Here is a 20,784-nt window from a genome sequence, read left to right as displayed (position 1 = left end):
GGTCTCTTACCGCCATAGTCTCTTCCTCGGACTCTTCCTCGTAAAACTTACGAGCATGCGTAGCAAGTTCTCGGAGGGACTTATGGGAAGATTTATAAATTATCATTTGGTTCGGCATACGAGGCCGAGAGCGCCTTAAGAATCACCTGTCGCTCCAATGTCAAATAATGCGACAGCCCTGTCGAATTTAACGTTTTTGCCGCACCAAATTAAAACCGTCGTACCAAAATGATTCAGACGCTGCTCTTTTGCATCACTTAACTAATCAGTTAGGTTCGGCACATGAGTGGAGCGGCGTCTGAACCGGGCCTAAGATTTAATTTAATAATAGCTCCACTCGCAACGATTCATTTTGTTTTTTCGCAAGAATATTTTAATAAGTTTGTAGATAAACATTTACATATAAAAACGAGCGATGAAGTGGATGACGTTTCGACCGTTCTATGGTCATTTTAAGTCCAAGTTCAAGTTCATAAAAATTCCGCATATAAGGAAGATATCTCTTTGCAAACATTGCTTTTGTTATTCAAATTTGCCAATCACATGAACACGTCGATCGTTTCCGGGATAAATTGAAACAGTTAGTTTGCCCTTTTTTTCACTGAGTATTGTGTGGCTTCAAAAAGTAATTTTTAGTGCATAGTTGTAACAATTGCTTGAACAAAAGTGGAGCCCAGGGAAAGTGAAAATTCAAGGAGCGACGGTTGAGATTTTAAGACACAGGATTGGTGGGGGGGGGGGGGGGGGGTACAATTTTCATATGAAATTATTTTAGGGGAGTAAAGTTTTGATACACCACACTTTCCTGTTTTAAGCCTCTTTCTTCCATTTCTTTTACCCCTATTTCTATACTATCTACTTGTTAGAAATTGTTCAGGAATAATGCATACTTATAAAGTATGGTTCGCGTTTTTTGCGAGCATTTCGATGGATTTTGATTAAAAGATATATCTAAATAGTATTCACCAGAGCCTGGGATGGTCCTTATTGGGAAAAATATGATGAACCATCCCTTTTCAGTACCGCTTAGGATGTGCGGTACCCATGACCTATGGTTTAATACGTTTAGTTTTTTTTTTTCCGATGCGCGGACCTCCTCACTGGTAACATCCATAAAATAACTAAAATGCCGGTTAGAGCTAGGAATACGAAAACCATTTTATTGTTAGAAGACTTGCATTATTGGTATCAAGAGTCACTTTTTTTAATAATTATTCAATAAGGTTTCTTTTTTGTCGATCTTTCTCTCCGTAAGCGTAATCTCGTTGATCTCCCATAATTGGAGTTCTGTCTACTTAAACTTGCGAACACTTGCTTCAATAATCCGCCAGATATCCCGCAAAAATGACTTTTAGCAGGTTAACGTTTAATAGAGGCCCCTGCTTACCTTAAAGACTTCGTGATTTTGTCGAATGTTTGCGCTGTTATTTTAGATAAAAATCTCAAAGCGACAAGCTTTAGGCGCGCGAAAAAAATATTGCTTTTGTTACGGCTGGTTATTGTTTGTGAATAATTTATTTACATTGCTTGTCAATTCCCAGAGGAGGTACTTCAGTCATAATAATTAGCTCTTCCGATTATTTCTTTGAACATTTCATCGAATCACTTACGACACAATCAAGGCGCAAGTCGCAAATGGAATATTTTAAAACAACACTTGTTGCCAGTGAGAAAGTGAGACAGAAAAAATACTTTATTTAAAACAAGCCTTTGTCTTGACAACAGGTGAGTACGTCGAGTACCAAGCTCTCATAGAGTATTCGGCAGAAACTGCTTGTTTACCTTGTTAGTTAAACAAAGCACGATCATAATGAAAGTACCTCAATCTTTGGGTTTATTCAGAACATAACAGTTGTCCTTCTACAGTCTTATCGTTGGTTAAGGATCAACCTGTTCAGAGAGTTTGTTGCAATAGTATGTTAGCAAGTCAGAATCGCCTGGTCGGATCTGATCTGCGATGTAGAGCACGGTGAATTTTTTTACTTTTACCAGCTTAAGGGCACAGCTTAGTTTTTTTTGCCTACGAAATACTTGAAGTTCTTTGATCGAAACAACGACTGAGGTAAGACAGGAGTTATTTCTTTCTTTCTTCTATTTCGTTCGAGATCGGACGAGTTTAAAAACTATTGTTTCCGGCTCCTGATTATAATAGTTGAAGAGAAGTTTTTGTTTGGAATGATGACTGCTAATTAATGTCCTTGTCTCAAGATACAACCCTACCTTTTCCTTGACTTTTATCTCAGAAGAATTTTTGCTACCAATGTTCTAACATAAACTGCCAATCTCCTATATTCAAAATACATCGATTCAAACTTACATGAGGCAAAATACCGTCGATAAAAAAGCGGCCCCATGAGAATTTAAAGCTGTTGATGTTGGGCTTAAAAAATCCGTTCAAGGAAAACATAAGAAGTATTACACTGAATTTGAAACGAAGAAGTCATCTCTCTCAAAGTTATGTCAAGGATTGCTTTCATTCGAATCATTCTTTATCACAGTGGGACGATCACCAAGTCGTTTGAAGCTCTAAACGAACCGGAATCAGACGAACAAAAGGCTGTTTTGTTTTTACATGCATAATTTTGGATTCAAAAGACTGTTAATCTCGATATCTTTCATTTATCTTCTATCAACAGAGCGGAAATGAGGGAAACTTCGATCCCGGCTCGGTGGTTAACCGCGATTTCCGATGTATCTGGCTTAAAGGTTTTCAGGCCGGACTCGAGCACATCAAATATATCCGGGTTTAAAAAGAAACAAATGATAATTATTCGATGTCGCTTCTGATGAATTTGGTTGCTTGAAAGGTAATTGGCTATGATTATAAAACTAAGGTCAATGTTTTTATTTGAATGGGTAAACTTCCCTGTGCGCAATTTTTACATCCAATGAAACCACCGTTTTTGGAAATTGAGAAACAACGCCGGAGGTTCAAAAAGCCCTTAAATCTAACAGTTTTTTGCTTTACTTATATAGAGGGAATTTATCAAAATTTTCGCCGAATACTGAAGCATAGAACGGGAAAATACTGAATTCATCAAACCGTTTTAGTTTGATTATGATAAAAAAGTTTTTTTTTTTGCAGGTATTTAAACAAGAGATGACATCCGAGAGCGACATGGTGAGATCAGGAATCGCTGAACGTGTTCAAGGAGGACGCTCACCCCCTTTGAGAAAACGGAGGACCCGAGAATACATTCCAAATTCAAGGACAGCTCCGCACGTGGGTGACAGCGATCAAAAGTTACCCGACGACGATGTATTTGCCAACGAATTGACCTTCGAAGCCCGAGAGAACGGATTTCACTTTTATGCCGACGAAAATATGAACACCGTAGTATCACGACCAGAAAGCGGGTCACACATTCAGGACGTTTTGATTAATATACCAGAAAGTTCACACCTGAACGAGAGGTATCAGATTCTAAGAGCGGAGAATAAAATATTACGAGAACGTTTGCAAAATGCTCTACAGAGAGAAATAAAGGCTTTGAAGACGTTTAAACGACTGGCGAAGGAAAACAGACAGCTAAAGCTGAATTTAAGAAAATATGAACGGACTTTGCTTGGATTTTACGACGATGAATCAGGTATGTTCAAAGGACTTTTTCTACTCGATATGAAAAAGAATTCTACAAGATAACGGCGCTTTGCTTGATGTGGTCCAATAAGTACAAGCTGATTTGGTTAAACAAGCACCTATGGTCATTTATGTACCAATGAAGACAAATGTGATTCCTTTGAATTCCACGTTACCTTGGAAGAAAGTATGGGTCGTTTTAACAGGGTCATACTGTGTCAGCCAAAAATTAATTTGGCTTTTAATTCCCGGCTTCATGAATCTAATATTTGAGTTATTGTTTCGAAATACCAGGCTGGCTTTCCGTTCAGTGTGTAGGTATACATCCACTTCACTTAACTAAACAATGTTGTTGAAGCATATTGTTATGATAATATCTGTTTATATTTTAAGTATCACTCTCCCAAACAAACCAATCATCAGCTTTCAATGCTGCTATGTAACACATCATAAACCAAAGGAAACTGCAAACAATCAAAAAGTGTAAGGAATGAAATTTTTATTTACTGAAACCGGATGCTCTCACTTGAAGCAAATTGTGAGACCTTTGTTTGATGAAAGTCACTTAGGTCAATGTGTTATCGGGTGATTCAATTTATCGAATCATCAGATTGAGTTAATTGGTGGCTCAGGTAAGAAGAGTTATTGAATGGTGAAAACATTCTCGTCAAGAATTTGATATCTTTAGATGACGTCCCAAAACCGTGGATTAACACTCTTTTGAACCTTTGTGAAGGGACAGCAACATAAATTTCAACTTCGACAACGGCTTCTTTTATCGTAGAGTTTTACGAAGCGTTAGTTAACGGGAATGAAAGAATCCCAAATCATTGGCTTGAATTGTGTTTTTAACTCTTGCCCCTCTGAGACGGAAACAAATCTTTAGACAACTGTCCTCCTACTTAATCAGTAGAATTCAACCTCTCTCAAATTATATTTGATTTTTTAAGTGTGATGCAACATGGGAGTTACTCAGCCTTTGGCTTACCATGTTGTGCGAAATTGCTACAACTAAGGGCCTGATGATTACATGGCGAGTTTCAGCTGAAAACAAAGTGGATGCGCATGCTCACGTTCCTTTTTCAGTCCGAGCTGAAATTTCATTTCGATTATGGACTTTATGCGGATTTTTCAGCCCGTTTGCCCAGGCTGAAAATCTTGGGGGTGTTTACATGATGCCGGCGTGACTTTCGCGCCGGGGCAAGTTCACTCCGGTTCCCCGTTAGCCCGGTTTCAGAAACCGACTGAATTTTCAGCCCGGGATGAAACCTTCTCCATGTAATCGCCACTTTCATTTCAAGAGAATTTCTTTTAAAACCGGCGGACTGAAATTTCAGCCGGGGCTGAAATTTGCCGTGTAATCAGGTTCTAAAGATGTTAAATTTGCGCCGATTATTCTCAGTTTTCGAATGAGTATAATTCTTTGATTATTCACGTGATAAGACGGCCACGTTGGTGCCAAAACAATAGAAGAATGTAGCTTAAGCTTTGCATAATAATAGAATCAAATCCTCACAAGACTTTTTCGCTGTTGTTCTTTCGAACAACATGGCCGCCGTGACGTCAGGTGCGGTAAAGACTTGTTTCCATATCTCAAAGTGCCCTTGGACGTGAGGTGCCTGGGAATGAAATTGAATCACTGGAATCGGTCAGTGTAAAATGCAGACTGAGGTTATAATGCAACTGTTGAAAAAGCCCAACCCCGTAGAAATGCTAACCTTAGGCCTAATTAGGCCTAAAACAATATTTCGGCTGAACTGTTAGCATTCCGATTCCAGTGATTTAATTTCATTCCCAGGCACCTCACGCCCAAGGGCACTTTGAGATATGGAAACAAGTCTTTACCGCGTCAGGTGCAAGAACAAAGATGGTTATACTCTTCCAATCGTCCTTAGCACATACCGCGGTACGAAACCTAGAAGATTTTTCAACTTAATACCTGACCACCTTGTGCATAGCTCAGTTCGAATTTGTATCCTGTCTCTGGCAGATTGGTATAAGATAGAATAGTCTTTCACATAATATGCATTTATGGATGGGACGAAATTTGTTGATTTAGCATCATTGCGAAGAACGGTTAGCCAGCTGAATTTGAAGTGTTCAAAGTGTAAAAGACGGTATTTTATTTTATGCTGTTACAGCCGTCAGTTTTAAATTCATTTACACTTTTTCCGTATGTTTCAGCCCCGCATGTTTTACTAAGTTAACTAAGTGACTAATTTATAAATGCTACAATTAATTATAATTTCTTCATTTTATGAAGATAAAAGCACAATTTCACCTATAATTAATGCAAATCTTGATTCCTATCACATCTCAGTCTTAATTAGCTTTGGTGCGTTCATTAATTACCCCTGCTTTTCAAGCACGATCGATTGAGCACAACTCTTGATCACGTTATATCTCTTAGCCTTGGAGAATTTGCCCGGTACAATGGCGTACAACGACCCTTGACTTGTTTGCCTAAAGTACATGCCCTAGGATGAATGGAAACTTGATTTCTATCACGTCCCACCTTCAGCTTTCCGCAACGGAGCGTTCATGGTTAAGATTTATTTAAACTAAGACAGGTGCATTGAGCTGCAAATCTTAAGAGTTAATGGTTGTTAGCTTTTCTAAGCTCTCGAAAAAACTGTACCAGCACCATCTCCTTCTAACCCTTTTTTGCTAGCCGGATTGTAATGGATTTAACAAAAATCGCAGGCCGATCCGTGACCCATAAAATTTTGATATCACTAAAGATTTTCTTCTTCATTCAATATTTGGATTCGAGTCTAATCACGTTCACAGTTAACGTTTGTCAATGAGGTCTTGCACCACTGCGGGAACAACACTCTGGCTGCATGTCTTAATTAAAGAATGAGAGTATTGCGTCAGACGTCAGCTGATAATACCTTTCGTTAATGAGTTGTTTTCGTAAGATTTATTCCTGATCTTCAGACGTGCAGATAATATCAACATTATCGTTTACGGGTCAGTGTGCGCTATTGTTTCGTAAATGTTAATATAACATGCATTGTAGTGGGCTGTAGATAATATTGTACCTGCGAGAAAGCTGGTTAGAATTTGACAAAATGGTGTTGGCACAATTGCAAGGAGTCATGAACGATGCTGGAAAAAAACCAAGGCCCTGTGCCATCTTACGCCAAAATGATTCTGGAAGCCTTGTTATATTTCTCAAGGCTAAACAGCCAAAACTAAGAGCGCCGAAGAGAGGTACAACCACAATTCATGAAATTCACAATTCAAAAAATTTTGTTTTTAATTTTATTGGCCATGATAACATGTCATTGACTGATGACAAACTATCCTTATTTCAGCGTTCATTGTTGAACCCCGTTGATGGAGAAAAGGACGATAAAAGTCGTTGAACGATAAACCCGTATCTCAGTTAAAGGTGTAATGTACCTTGCTGTCCTTTCGCCTGTCGCCGAGCAATTAGTTTTTTTAACTTTACCATTTTTGAAACAATTTTTTTCATGTTTGTAATAGCTATTTATTTAGCCTATTTAACGATCCTCCCCATAAACCAACTATGAAATAATGCGAAGTCCGAGCTATCGATGACGATTTTAAGTTAAATGCAGCAAGCGGGGTTGTTGATATCGTATTCCAAGTAAAGGAAAGTAAATATCTCATTCCGATTAGGATTTCTCCTGTAAGGAGTTTCAACACTCAGTGCTAGGAAGTGCTAGTGAGTACGTTTTTAAACGTGCTTGTGTTCATGGTAATAACCTTAGGTCAGGGTTTTACTCAGTCAGGCGAAACAACACAGCAAAGTATCACAATGGCAATGTTAACACTTTGACTTTGCGGCAACAACACCGTGAAAGTACGGCCACTAACGCACGTATAACAAACAGTTTATGGGGTATTTCATGAGCTGTCGTCTTGACAGTTAAAACTGACCATAAGCTGCATTGTGTGTTACTGAACGATTTTCTTGCGTATAAACACAGGAAGAATTGTTTCATGACGCTCCAACTTTTTTACTGAGGATACATTCGTGTTCAACTTGCTGGTCCTTGCTCTTTTTACGGTCGCTTGACCTGTAAAGAATTACGCATGCGCGTGCGTTCTCTCCGTGAAAGAGGTCATAGAGAGACTAGGAATACCAAACTCCTTTTTTTAGATTCCGATCACAGTGACCAGCCCAAAAACCTGGGTGTTGGAGTTGGGAAGCAGACTAGGAGTCCATTACGACATGAAGATTGGCAGGAACCAGAATGCAACGGAGCGCTAACCTCTCCACAGGCGAAGATTATGAAGAGTGCCTCGACTTCAACCGAAGACATTGAAAGAAAGCTAACAGAAGATAAATCCACATCAACTGACGACTTGGAGAAACTTGACGTTAAAAGCGCTTCCGTACGCAGCTCCGTTAATTTGTCAGAAACAGGAACAGACGACAATCTATGTGACGTCTTTCACGATACAAATCTGACCGACGCTACCAAAGTGCAGTTTTTACAAAACCAATTGCTGTCCATTCAGAGTCAGCAGAATGCCTTGGAACGACGGAAATTCAGTGCACCGACGAGATATTGGACTGATCCAATGATAGTTGACAGGTTTGGGCCCACTGCGCTTCAGCGTGCCTCGAGTTCTCCGAGTTTACTTGGTGAGTTTTTAAGATCATTCAGTCAATGGACTCGGGTTCAGCCTCTGTCATTCAGAATAAGATAAGAAGAGTTTGTAGCATATACATTGTCTCTACGTCCGTTACTGACGACGTGGATCGGAATACTGCGACGAATTTTACAACGAGGATCGGAATACTTGCCGGAAACAATCTGAATGACGAGATAGGCTACGAGAACCCGTGACTGGGTATACTAGTTGAGATGTTTTGCCAGTTGATTACAAGAAGCTCGTGAAAGTTATGTTCAGGTTTAGATGTCCATCACCTCTTTCAATTTCCGTACTTAAAGCACATGTCATTTAAAGCGATGACGAATATGTCAGTGGTATGTCATTTTAGTTTGATGGTCTAAAGTTAGCTTAATCTTGTTTTTCCACAGGTGGATGGGAAGAGAATGCATCTGGTAACAACAGCAGTCTTATAGAAAACCAGTCCTTCCCAAAACGAGAATTACTTAAATCAAACAACCTTTTTTCCTCTGACTTCATACATCGCTCCAGACCGTCTTCTTTTCATGAGGTGGAGCTATCATCAGTTCCTGAGGTGACAATATCACTCCAGGAGGAAAGTGCCGTAAGTGAGGACAGTTCCAGATCGGCGTCTCCATCTTCGAGAGTACGTTCTCACTTTTACCACTTTTAGACAAGTTGTAGAAAGTATTCCACTTCTAGTCGCAAACTTAAAACACAAAAACAAATTGAAGATTGAAAGGTTAAAAGTAGACGACTCCTTTAACCCTTTTAATCGCAGTGGCGATTTATAGATTTCACTCTCTCAAACGCCAGACTATTTTACTCGTCAATGGGCGGGGACCCTCGGGCCTTAACTCTTTTCCCTTAAATTTTATCCAGCTAACATTTTATTGGCCGACTAATGCACGGATTCCTTTTAGCTATGACAGGAGCCCATCAGTACGAGCCTCCAACTGGCTTATCTAGGTGAGGTAGCGTTTTTCCTGACCTATCTATTTTTAGAAATAACTTTTTTAGTTTGCCGCGCTAATTAAAGGTGTTCCCTAAGTAGTCCGCATGAAGGGGCGACCCAAGATGGCGGCTGAATGCGGGAAACAAGACTCAAAGTTTTGAAAACGCCTCCCCGTTCCCTTTTAAATTGTTATTGACGTTTACCATGACAACGAATGGCGCGAAAGTGGTTCTAAAAACAGATAGGTCAGAAAAAAACGCTGTTTCATAGACACAAAGTGGGAGATGATGGATGCTCCTCCTGATGGGCTCCTGCTATGATGACGATGACGATGGTAAATGAAGATTCATGATGATTTGATAATTGTAGTCACCACTGTTTACAGTAAGGACACTTGAACCGTGAACACCTGACTTTTTTTTTTCGACGACTAAGAAATAAAGGCTCTTCTTATGATGTACAGTGTTACATGTATAGCATTTTGTAAGTGTAAAAACATTAAATACTCTTGTCAAAGAGACGAGCCCACATTCTATAATCACTAAAAAAATGCACAAACAAGTATCAAGTGTTCATGGTTCGAGTGTCCTCACTGTAATACACTACTTCAGGTTCGATTTTATATAAGAGTCCCAATATTGATACCGAGCCACATTGGAGGGAAGCGTGTGCTGATCAAATCTCACTTTCCTCGCCTCTGAAGAACTGATTGGAGATTTTTTATTTCCCCAGAATTCACAGGAAGATTTGACATCGAGATCCTCGTCACCAGTTCTGTCTGTAAAAGACTACAGTATCGAGAGTCAGTCTTCCCAGAAATCACCTTGTGCTTCACCATTTTCATTGAGACCAAAACAGGTAAGAAGCAGTGTAACCTGGCCTGCACGTTTTCCTTCATTAGCAGGTAATTCAAATATCTGCAAAGATTAAATTACGACGTTTTAAACAGGACCGAGAATGACACTAAATGAATACATTTCGTCAATGTACAGCTGTAGCTACAAATAAAGAACACTATCAAATGTACCGCTTGAATAATTAACAGTTATTCCATTCGCTCTTAATTGTTGGATATGAGATGGTAAATAGCCAACGAGGCGCGTAGCGCCGAGTTGGCTATAACCAGTCTCATATCCAACAAGCGCGAGTGGAATAATTGTTTTATTTAATTCCTTAAACTCCAAAAGTTTGGAAGTACGAAAGACGAGCGAAAAAAGGGAGAAAATTCGAGCCAAATCGAAAAAACTTGATGAAGATGTGTTGTTGTGTAATACCTCGTGGTCAGACAGACGCAGGCTCATCACAAAAACATCTTTTGCCTCTCGCGTACTTCAAAACGTCAGAATTGATCCAAAATTTTCTCTATTAGGGCATAACACCAAGTCCAAAACCAAGTCCCGCAAGCAGCCCCCAGACGAGGAGAAAACTTGCGCACACAGTTTCCCTTCCGATGGGAGCGTTAGAACATTATGTACGCCTACACGGTCACAAACTTGCGGAGCAGGATGATACAAAATCAATGGTATGAAAAAAAATCTTGAAATTCAGTTTATACCAATATGACAAAAAGTTCCCGATCCATCTAAATTCGTCCAGGACTTTGAACTTGGGGATCGCATAAATCAGAATTCCTCCTCCCATTATCTCCACTCGACATTGGTACATTCCCCTTGCGTTTCTATTTGCGTTGCTTTTCCGGAGAATTTCGCGTATGAAATTAAATTTCAGATCATATTCGAGTTGTCCCTTCTTTTTTCTCTTAGTAATTAAAGATGAATTTTATGTTGACTTAAACTTTAACCTTAACATTGACGATGTAATAAGAGACACCGACATTGCTTTTCACTCCAGCCTTGCCAGCAGAGAAGAAAGTCTCTCGATGATGACGAAATTTATGTCAAGGGGGCCCGCCACGCGTCTGTGTCACTGGTAAGAATAATCTTCAAACTTATTACGCCAAAACTATATGTTGCGTAATTTGTCAAAGGGACAGTTGTTCTGAAAGGTGTCTAAAACCATTTTCAACAAATTCAAAAAATTGTCTGGTTAGAAGGATGGACTCTGCAACTCTGCTTCACGTAATGTCAATGCTATGATTTCATGCGAAACACGAATATTACAAAAGCGAACTTGGTTACCTTTAATTTTGCGCTCAATATTGTAACGTAGTAGGTTACCTTAGCACTGAATAGAAAAGGCATCTAAAGACAAAGAATAACCTAAATCTCAAAAATTCCAATTTTTATTGCTGAAAAGCAAACAAACAAAATATAGGGGTTTTTTTTATATGCTTCTCCTACGTCTACGGTATCGTAATGAGCTTATTGTGTTAAGCACAACAACAGTTTTACATGGTATCATAGCACAGCGGTTTGGTGGTACATTGTTGTAGTTTCATCCTTTCAAAAAACTGAATAGTTACTTTCTCGAAACATTTGAACGTCGTTTGAACCGCCTTATCATTCATCCGCATTAAGTTAAATGGTGCGACAAACACGACCTTCCTAAAAAAAAAAAAGTAATGAATTGAACCGTATTGAATATAAACGTTCAGGCGATGAAGCCAAACCTTATGAAAAAAATTCCTAGTGCGATGATTTTATCAGATATTCTGGTTAACTGTGGCTGGGCCCATATATCTACTTTTTATTTTTTTTTTGTCTACTGGTTATCTTCATGTTCCACCAATAAATATTTAACAGCTGTATTTCAGCTTTCTGATAGTTGTTTCCACGTGACATTGCCTTAATACTTGTAAGTGCTCATGAGGAAAATAACCTAGGTTTTCCTGACTCAAGTAGTCATTTGATTATTGAAATAAAAGGGCGTACATTTACCTTCCAGAAATTTGAGGGTGACATTAAAAGGGAGAACGCGGAAAGCCTTGCGGCAGATATTGCAGAGTTCCTTAACAATCGGAGAAACCGAGCTAGTTCAGAAACAACACCGGTAAGGACGTTTTCATTTTGTAACGATAATAAAACTGTCTTAAACTTGCTTTTTCGTTTCTATTAAATATTAATTTGTTGCTTAGAGTTCTCAGTCATTCGACGAACCTCCCAATGAAGAAGTATCACGAGATGAACAGTAAGTAACTAGTTTAAACTATTTTTAAGTGCCCCTGTGATAAAAAAATTCACTTCCTTTTTCTTCAGATTTTGAAAATGTGTTTTCTTAACAACTGTCTGGCAAATTGTTATCCAAAGGCCGTTTACTTTGAGCTTAAGTTTTGGATTTCACGGTCCGTCATTACTCACGTTCAAAACTGACCGATTGGACCTCAGAGGGTTGGATCCAGGAAAAAGTGACGTCTTAAGGGCCGATTTACACGGTACGACTTTGTCGCATGCGACAACGGCTTACGACAGGCCCACGACATGATTTACGATTGTTGTGTACGTCAGAAAAAATGTCGTAGCATTTTAAAACATGTTTTAAAACGCTGCGACAATCGTAAGGCCTGTCGTGAACTTGTCGCATGCGACAAAATCGTATCGTGTAAATCGGCCCTAAGGCTCTCTAGTTTAAAATTCAGCGTCTGAATGCAGCTTATTATATATGCAAAACACGAGTTTAAGAGTTTTGAAAGCCCAAAACTCCCGTACTGCATACACACTCTGACTCTAGCAAGCCATGTAAAGTTAGTAATGGCGGACCATTGCATAGGAAAATTCCAGTTAAAATAAGCAGGTGTCTTTTAAATCAAGGCTTAAAACTTTGGTCGCTTAGTGTTTAGTTAACATAGTTTTGAAATCAAAGGAAACTAAGAATTGATTTTTTAATCACATGGGCACTTTAAGCTTTTTTAAATTTCAAAATCTGCATTCCCAGCACTAAATAAACAATGCTTATGTACTTCGAGTGCTGAAATTGACGTTGTCTTTATCAATTAGTAAAATGAACACTTCTATTGGGTGTTTTTAAGACTAATTTACTATGCTGTTTGTGGGACTTTGCATATACTGCTTGTTATGCAGTTTACTACATAGAAACGATAGATTAATTCTTACGTTCAGAAAAAGGCCAACCAAATTCTAAGTTTTTAAGTAGTATCTTTATTTCCATGAAATCCATCTGAGCAGAGTAATGAGCCACAGCAATGACAAACACAAGGACATTAAAAAACTATGCCCAGGGTGGAAGTTGAAAACAAGACCTCCGGATTGCATTAAAGGTTAAATTCCTCTACCGACTGAGCTACAAGGTCTCTATCTTTTTTAATTTTTTTAAAAAAATTACTCTTCAATAAATATCTGAGGTTAATTAATTAATTAATTAATTAATTAATTAAATGCAAGTGCTGCAGGGTCAACCTTTGAATAAACCTACTTCTACTAAAAACAGTGAGAAATTTTCACTGAAGTTTATTCATCTTAGAAGTAATTTTTTTTCTCTCCAGTGAAGCTCGCATGATGCAAACGCGTTCATTAGGCGCTCGACGTGGATCTGCTGTGGTGTCACTGCCTGGCGACAATTATAAGATGGACCTGCATGTTCTCGACAGAGAGCCAATGGGTAAGAAATGGGATGACTAAAAGATGATAACCTACTCGAAAGCAGTGGATGGATAAACACAAAGAGTATTTTTTTTTTTTGGAAGTGTTGTTTCAATAGATAAACGAATACATATGCTTCTAAAAGACGAAAGATGGTGAGATCAAAGTTCTTCCCACCACATTAATTCTGTTGGGTGTGCCACAGTATTTCGACATAAATTGGCCAATGACAATCCTTTACAAAAACATCAGCAAAAACAACTTATGTGATACGACGATTCTGGCTACCGAATACTTACCCGAAAAGTCAAAGGGAAGTATGTAGAACCGTAGTCACATGCCTAAGTGTTCTTTCTTCTAAATTATATAACTGAGGGTGACGTGTTCCAAAAGAAAAAGCTAATGAAATCACATTTAGTTAATTACGAATTTATTTTTAGAGCAAATCATTTCTACCACTTTCGTTCAGAGAATTCTCTCTGCGATCGTTAGTACAATACTGAATTCGGTAAACCTGCAGTATTTCGCTAATTTTGTGGATGGTATGGTAACAATAAAAGGTCCATCAGTAAACAAAGTGTTGAAAATCCAAAATCTTTTACAAGGACTTGGGCGAAAAGAAGAATAACCAGTGATAAGCATCCAAATATATTGCTGAGAAGCTCTTTCTTATCCCGAGTGAGCAAAGTCAAAATGAACTTTAGTCGTTTTTGCGGCCTCTTGTATTGATGCCATGAACGATCCAGAAGATTTCTATCTACAGAATACTTGCGGTTGAAATATTTTTGCAGTAAATTGTTAAAATCCTCTTTTTGCTTCAAGCTTAAGATCGTGCTGGTTGCTTGGAAAATAATCTTGGGAATGCAATCTATGTAGCAAAAGCTGGAAGAGAGCTTCGTGCAGTTGGCTAATTTCAAGTTTTCTTTTCTTTTCTGGATATCTGACTTGCAAAATATTTGCGGTCTTCCAATATGTAAAAGTAACGCAATGCCAGCCTTGCAGTTACCCCTTGTCAAAGTGAACCGACGTTCCAGTCTAGAGGCTTTTCAATCATTTGTGCAATTGTGAAAGGCTTTTGACGAACTCGATTGGATGATGTTTCTCTTTTCTATAGAAAGTATGTGAATCAGAGGGGAGATAGTATATGCTTTGTAGCTACTAGCTAGACGGTTTTCAAATGTTTCAAAATCCCTTTTCTTCTTACATTCAACAGAAGGAAAGTCATTGGGTGTAATCCGTGAGAAGAAAGATCTGTATGGATCAACAATGTCGCTCAATGGCATAGGTAATTTTTCCAGAAATTGCATGTTACCTTTTCCAGTTAGGGATTTGAATAGTATAACAATAATTATACTTTCACAATGCAGTTAAGTTTAGGTATTGAAATGTATCTTGTTTTTAGATCCCGAGAAGAGGTCCCGTTGGTCAATACTAAGACGAAACAAAAAAATGGTAAGTAACAATATGGCATGATAACAAATATATGAATACCGGTGTAATGGACTGTAATGGCCGTTGCATGCAAGAAACTAAGCAACTTAAGCATTTGAAAGACTGAAATTTATAACCAGAGCAACTTGTGAATGATGCGTTTAAATTATCAAAGACCACGTATTAATCATTTTCGATATATCGCTCTCATGCAGTTGACGGCTCTGAAGGACAAACCAAGACAGGGAGAAGACTTTAAGGAAAGTTTATCCAGAATGAGAGAAAACCCTAAACCTATTGTTGAACACGAACTTGCCGAGTTTAAGGTTAGTGCCATGGGATGAGTGGTTCTGTTTTCAAGCTGGCCATGATAGTGATATAAATGCTACAATAGCCTCTTAAAAGTACTTAGAAAATTATATTGTTCTAATTAGTAGGGAAGTGCGTTTTGTATCTTTGAAACATACCGAGAGATAAAAATTGCCAAGGATAACGAAAAGGAAAATGTACTGCAATTTTTGTTAAATCATATTGAGGAAGCTGGTAGCCAAATCTTAATTTGAAGCCGTCCCTGGGATTTCATTACCTTGCGACAGGAAAGATAAAAAATAGAACCGCGGAATCAATGAAATATCGATGAATAAATTGGTGTACTCGAAGTGCACGTTTACTCACCTGTAGAAAATGGTCAATTATGATGACAAACACCAGAGGTAAATGAATAACATTTGTAAGCACGATTTGTATGAGCTGGAAAAAAAGACAATGACTTTTGCAACTCCGTTGCAGTGCTTTACGAACATATGTCTTGGAGTTGACGTTCAGATAAACAGAAAAGTGCATTCAATTCATTTCCAATATTTATACTCCTTGTTCTCTTTTCTCAGCTTCATAAGGCACGAACCTGATCAGTTGCAATGATCAACAACGGATTCCTCGTTCTTTTTCACTTCTTATGAGAAGGGGGTGTCACTTAATAATTTCCGTCTAATTACTCGGAACCCCCTGCATGCACATAGTGAACAATGATTCAACACAAATATTAAACTCAAAGCGACGGCTGATAAGGAACAGATTGGGAAATCTGATTTTCTTTAGCATTTTCAAAACATTTTTTCGGCAAAACTCCCAAACGGAAGTCATAATGTCCAAAATAAGTAACTTTTTGTAACGTCAGTAAAAAACACAAATGAACTTCTTCGTCACTAATCCAGAAAGGTGACTTTTCAGGGGGGAGTTTTCCGTGTCTTCCGTTGCTTTAAGCTTTGCATTTTAAAAGTGAAGAAGGAGAAACATGTTCAGAGCTTGAGACCCGCTGTTTACCTGCTGTAAGTTCGACACCCTTCATTCTTAAGCTTAAGGTTAATTTTAGTTTCTAGTCATTGAGTTTCATCAGGATTGTAAAGCTCGTTGCTTTTGATCCCATACAGGACAGTCATTGGACGGAATTCATGAGTCCAAGCCCAAAATGCTCTCTTAGTGATGGGCTCAGTTCTTTATCAGATCACGAAACAAAAAGACGAGAGGCAGTATGGGAGCTCTTTCACAGCGAAGTTGTGTACCTCATGAGTCACCTGCTGGTTCTCAAAGAGGTGAGATCGCTAAGAACACCTTCCTCCGGAATGTTCTTAATTAATAGAGGAAGTATGTAACCTTAAGCAAACTCGTGCCTTATTGGATCTATACTCTTTTGTAGACAGGTGTCTTTTTCACTTTGTTTGGAAACCATTGTGCCACATATTTTCACATGCCGTTCAACCCTTTAATGACTGCAGTGAGATTCATAACCGTCAGAAGCTTTTTGCACTCAAAACACAAATCCCCTAAGCCAACTGCAAGGTAGAAGTATAACGAAAACCTGTTATGAGCTAGGCACGAAGAAGCTACAACATTTTTGTTTCGTTTAGAAAAGGACGGTGATGGATCCCGCTGATTGGTTTCAAAACAAGCTTTCTTTCTTTTTCTTTTGAAATTTGTTTGAAAGTACCTGATACGATTTTCTTCGTCATCCCATTCCACACAGGTATTTTTGGAGCCCTTAAAAGAGATCCAGCAAATGGGACATCTTCAACATGTAAACGCCAGCAAAATCTTTTGTAACGTTCACGATCTGTGCGAGGTAATAAGGTCATTAATTGTAAGCCTTAATCCTGTATATTTCCTTATTATATAGATATTGATGAAATACCAGGATTTCTCCTATTACTAAAAAATCATATCTTCACCGCGCGCAGTGAACGTATCATTTTTATCTTTCACATGTGAGGATATAGCTGTCGTCATGGTAACGAACACGATTAGCCAATAAAACGCGAGCTTCCTCTTCATTGTACGATACTTTTGTGCTTTAATATAATTCTTCTCTACTACATTAACATTTTTATTCAAATTTTCATAATCATGATTTGTTTTTCATAACTTTCATATCTTGTTTCATGTTACACAACATGCGTGTTTTAGTGGTTGGTGAACAATTTTTCATCATTTCGAAAATGAATAAAACAAGTTGCTTTAAATCTAGACATTTCATCAATATCTATATAATAAACAGAACATTACATGGCCGCTTGGGGATACGAATTTTATCTTCTCGTGCTGAAAGTATCTCTCACTCGTTCGCTTCGCTCACTCGTGAGAGATACTTTCCGCACTCGAAGATAAAATTCGTATCCCCCGCGCGGCCATGTAATATCCTCTATTTCTACATGTACTTAGATTTTTGTATTGGATGCCAAGCCGAATTTAACTTGACGCTAATGAACGTTACTGTTAAACGTCTTTTTCAGTCTGACCATCCTAAGCACTACAAAAGAGTTTCAAAAACTAAAACAGAGAGAGAGAGAAACTGATAATTCATATCTGCGAGACTTCAAGCTCCTTCGTTTCATTTCAGATCTCTCTTATTTCTCAGTGCTATTTCACGATTCATTTGAAGTTGTGTCATCGAAAATTCTGAACGTGCAAGACAACTAAGCTATAGCAATCTGTGATTACAAATCGTCATAGATTTAGAAACCATATGCTTGAAGGTAGACGTTGGTCCAATTTTCTTTTCTGAAACGTTTATTTTAATGCACCTTTTCTGAAAATTGTCCATTTGTCAAGATGTAATCTCTTAATGATGAGCCCATCTTGTTTTTCTAGGTCAGCACAATGTTCGCCAAAAATCTCTTTCGTGTGTTTCAAACGGAACAACCCACGCAGTTTGGAAGTACTGCCTCAGTTGTATCAGCTTTCACAGAGGTAAGTGTCTCTCATGTTACTCCAACTAGTTGCGATTCTTATCACGGAAATATAGCTTTACTGACTTGCTGTTTTACTGTCTCATTTTTTTAGTTCAGTCGAAAGGTCCATCCGCAGTATCAGAAATACTGTCTAAATTACTCTAAAGCACTCAGTTACTTGGATTCCTTGAAAAAAGAGGAAGATTTTCAAGAATTTATGAAGGTAATTAGACGTTTGTGAAGATAAATTTGTTTTAACTTTATGTATTTGTAGGCATGAGAATGACACCTATTAAGAGATTTTGTATGTTACAAATAAAATTTTCCCAGATACTCTGAAACTGCAAAATGCACCATTCAAAATTTTAGAGTTTACTCAAACCCACAGAGTTTTGAAGACGTATCCATGTATGAATGTTTCCCTAGAGTTTCCAAGATACTGGCCCGAAATTTGTCAGGGCTGGAAACATCTGGAATTGGCTGTTTCACTTTTCTGTGGAAAACACTCGCACAGACATTCCGCCTGGCAGGGGGGCTAGACGCGCATATAACATGTTTCCCACCAGTCAGCTTTACCGTTAAGCGCATGCGCTGAAAAATTCTCAAATCGACACTGCTTTACTTTCATGCATGTCATATCTACCGAGCTGTAAACTAACAAATAAGTCTTTATTGGCTAAAATTGTCTTAATCTAATTAGAAAATAAACTCGAAAGGCCGCTTTTATCAGCGTTTGTTTTGTTTTTATTGCGTGGGACATGAGTATTTCGTATGTTGTGTCTTTCATGTTTATGTTAAATACATCTTGAGAGACTAAAGAAGAAACTTCAAAACCGCACGCAAATGATGTTTGTCCGCTAAAAAAACCGTGACTGTTCGAGAAACTCTGTGGGTGGTTGGAAAATCAGTGCCTTTTTTATCACGCTTCCTAACAATATTTAAGCTAATTTGTCTTCAATAACGCAATATTTTTGTTTTTTATAGTGGTGCGAGTCGGATACCAGATGTAACAGACTTCAAATCACTGACTTGTTAGTGGCACCTTTGCAGCATCTTACAAAATATCCTCTTCTTCTTAAGGTGAAGACCAATACTACAATGAAAAAGATTTGGTCACAATATCAACTCACGGACTGGGGAGAAAGATGACGGGAATCTCTTTCCCGGTTACTTTTACGACATTATACGAGAACAGTGGCTAAAGAACGTAGGAATGATAAACTGTGGTATATATGAAATTTATTATATACTCAACAAAATATCGCGTTTCTGATTGGTCAATGACGGAATGCATAAAAAGGTTATGGAGTGCAATACGGAAAATGCTATGGAAACACAACGGGGCGGTATTTTTCTTGTGTATGTCATAAATATTAAATTCTTTGAACTTGCTTGTGTATTTCGTGATTTATGGTCACTCGTGATGTTTTGAAAGTTTCATAACATCATTCGTGGCCACAAGTCACGAAACGCACTTAGTCTAGCGTTCATGTGATATCCTGTACTAACCAAATACTTGTCAAATGTGAAAATGGTTACTGGAATCAGTTGTTTCGATTGCATTTTAATTACCATTGCAGAATATCAGAAAGAGAACAGCAGAAGGAGACAAGCAACACAGCTCCCTTTCTTCGATAATCAAAGCTGTGGAGCTTTCAATAAGTGAGTCGATCAACATTTGATCAATTAATTGTCAAAGACTTCGTGCCTTGAAATTCTCGTCGTTCAAACCGCTCAGTCTGGAAAACGCCAGGTTATTTATATCTCGTTTAAAGTCCTTTTCGATATTATTCTTGATCAACTAGCCTGTGTCGCAGACAGACGTAACCGCCGGTATAGTCAGTATGCGCAAAGGCTCCCAAAAGTTTGTTCAGACAACCAGCGGGTTTGCAGGGTTTCCTGTATCCATTTCTGATTGGCTAGGTTCTTGCGTGCTTTGTGATTCGACGTTTACTTACTTAACACGTCCAGAACTTCCCGAAGAGAGTATTCCTTCTCAGCTAGAAGACAATCAATTTAAAACTAGTAATCTTTTAGGGCTTTGAACGCTTTTTTTCACCTTTCAGCTTCAATCGCCATTGTGAGTTTCGAGAGTAAAAGGGTTACGTGATTTGTTGAGTGAGTAAATGTCCAACCACAGAGTGCGTAAGAATCTAACTAATCAGACAAGGGATACAGAAATCCCTGCAAAACCGCAGGATATCGGAACAAGCTTTTGGGAGCCGTTACGCTGACGAACTACGGTTTTAGTTATGCATCTATCAATGTTAAGCCCGAGTGGGGAGGGGGGATGGCACCCCGGGCATATGTGGGGCATTTGACTTTTCAGATGAATTTTTGGTCAAAATCCCCACCGTGGGGCCCCAAAATTTGGTCAAATCAGATCAAATATCCCCACCTTGGGGAACTAATATCCCTGTTCTACAGGTGCTCTTAATCTTTAAGAGAGGTATTCTCCTAGTCAATGGATAGAAAATATTTAATAGA

At 38.4% G+C, this 20,784-nt stretch overlaps 2 protein-coding genes across 12 annotated transcripts in view; one reads left to right on the top strand and one right to left on the bottom strand.

Annotated features, from left to right (window-relative positions):
• Positions 1 to 20,784, bottom strand: part of LOC137999996 (WD repeat-containing protein 82-like) — a 169,404-nt gene that overhangs the window by 32,460 nt on the left and 116,160 nt on the right. The gene's annotated exons all lie outside the window — the stretch shown is intronic.
• The window catches only part of LOC137999992 (uncharacterized), a 34,011-nt gene that overhangs the window by 6,841 nt on the left and 6,386 nt on the right, over positions 1 to 20,784 (top strand). For 5 of the 11 annotated variants that reach the window (XM_068846058.1, XM_068846064.1, XM_068846061.1 and 2 more), the window contains exons 2-19: positions 3,086 to 3,590; positions 7,713 to 8,201; positions 8,602 to 8,837; positions 9,879 to 10,004; positions 10,516 to 10,668; positions 10,998 to 11,075; positions 11,991 to 12,095; positions 12,181 to 12,233; positions 13,546 to 13,661; positions 14,856 to 14,927; positions 15,045 to 15,094; positions 15,289 to 15,399; positions 16,504 to 16,665; positions 17,097 to 17,192; positions 18,218 to 18,316; positions 18,410 to 18,520; positions 19,282 to 19,377; positions 19,878 to 19,959. In XM_068846058.1, the coding sequence (XP_068702159.1) occupies positions 3,101 to 3,590; positions 7,713 to 8,201; positions 8,602 to 8,837; positions 9,879 to 10,004; positions 10,516 to 10,668; positions 10,998 to 11,075; positions 11,991 to 12,095; positions 12,181 to 12,233; positions 13,546 to 13,661; positions 14,856 to 14,927; positions 15,045 to 15,094; positions 15,289 to 15,399; positions 16,504 to 16,665; positions 17,097 to 17,192; positions 18,218 to 18,316; positions 18,410 to 18,520; positions 19,282 to 19,377; positions 19,878 to 19,959 (2,725 nt within the window). In that variant the 5' untranslated portion in view covers positions 3,086 to 3,100. Of the gene's footprint in view, positions 1 to 1,567; positions 1,726 to 1,872; positions 2,063 to 2,636; positions 2,808 to 3,085; positions 3,591 to 6,644; positions 6,797 to 7,712; positions 8,202 to 8,601; positions 8,838 to 9,878; positions 10,005 to 10,515; positions 10,669 to 10,997; positions 11,076 to 11,990; positions 12,096 to 12,180; positions 12,234 to 13,545; positions 13,662 to 14,855; positions 14,928 to 15,044; positions 15,095 to 15,288; positions 15,400 to 16,503; positions 16,666 to 17,096; positions 17,193 to 18,217; positions 18,317 to 18,409; positions 18,521 to 19,281; positions 19,378 to 19,877; positions 19,960 to 20,784 lie in introns of those variants that run through there. The other 6 variants (XM_068846060.1, XM_068846059.1, XM_068846057.1 and 3 more) reach the window with 6 other exon arrangements.

Source organism: Montipora foliosa, chromosome 4, assembly GCF_036669935.1.
Source record: "Montipora foliosa isolate CH-2021 chromosome 4, ASM3666993v2, whole genome shotgun sequence".
Lineage (NCBI taxonomy): Eukaryota > Metazoa > Cnidaria > Anthozoa > Scleractinia > Acroporidae > Montipora > Montipora foliosa.
This window is presented reverse-complemented; position numbering and strand designations above follow the sequence as displayed.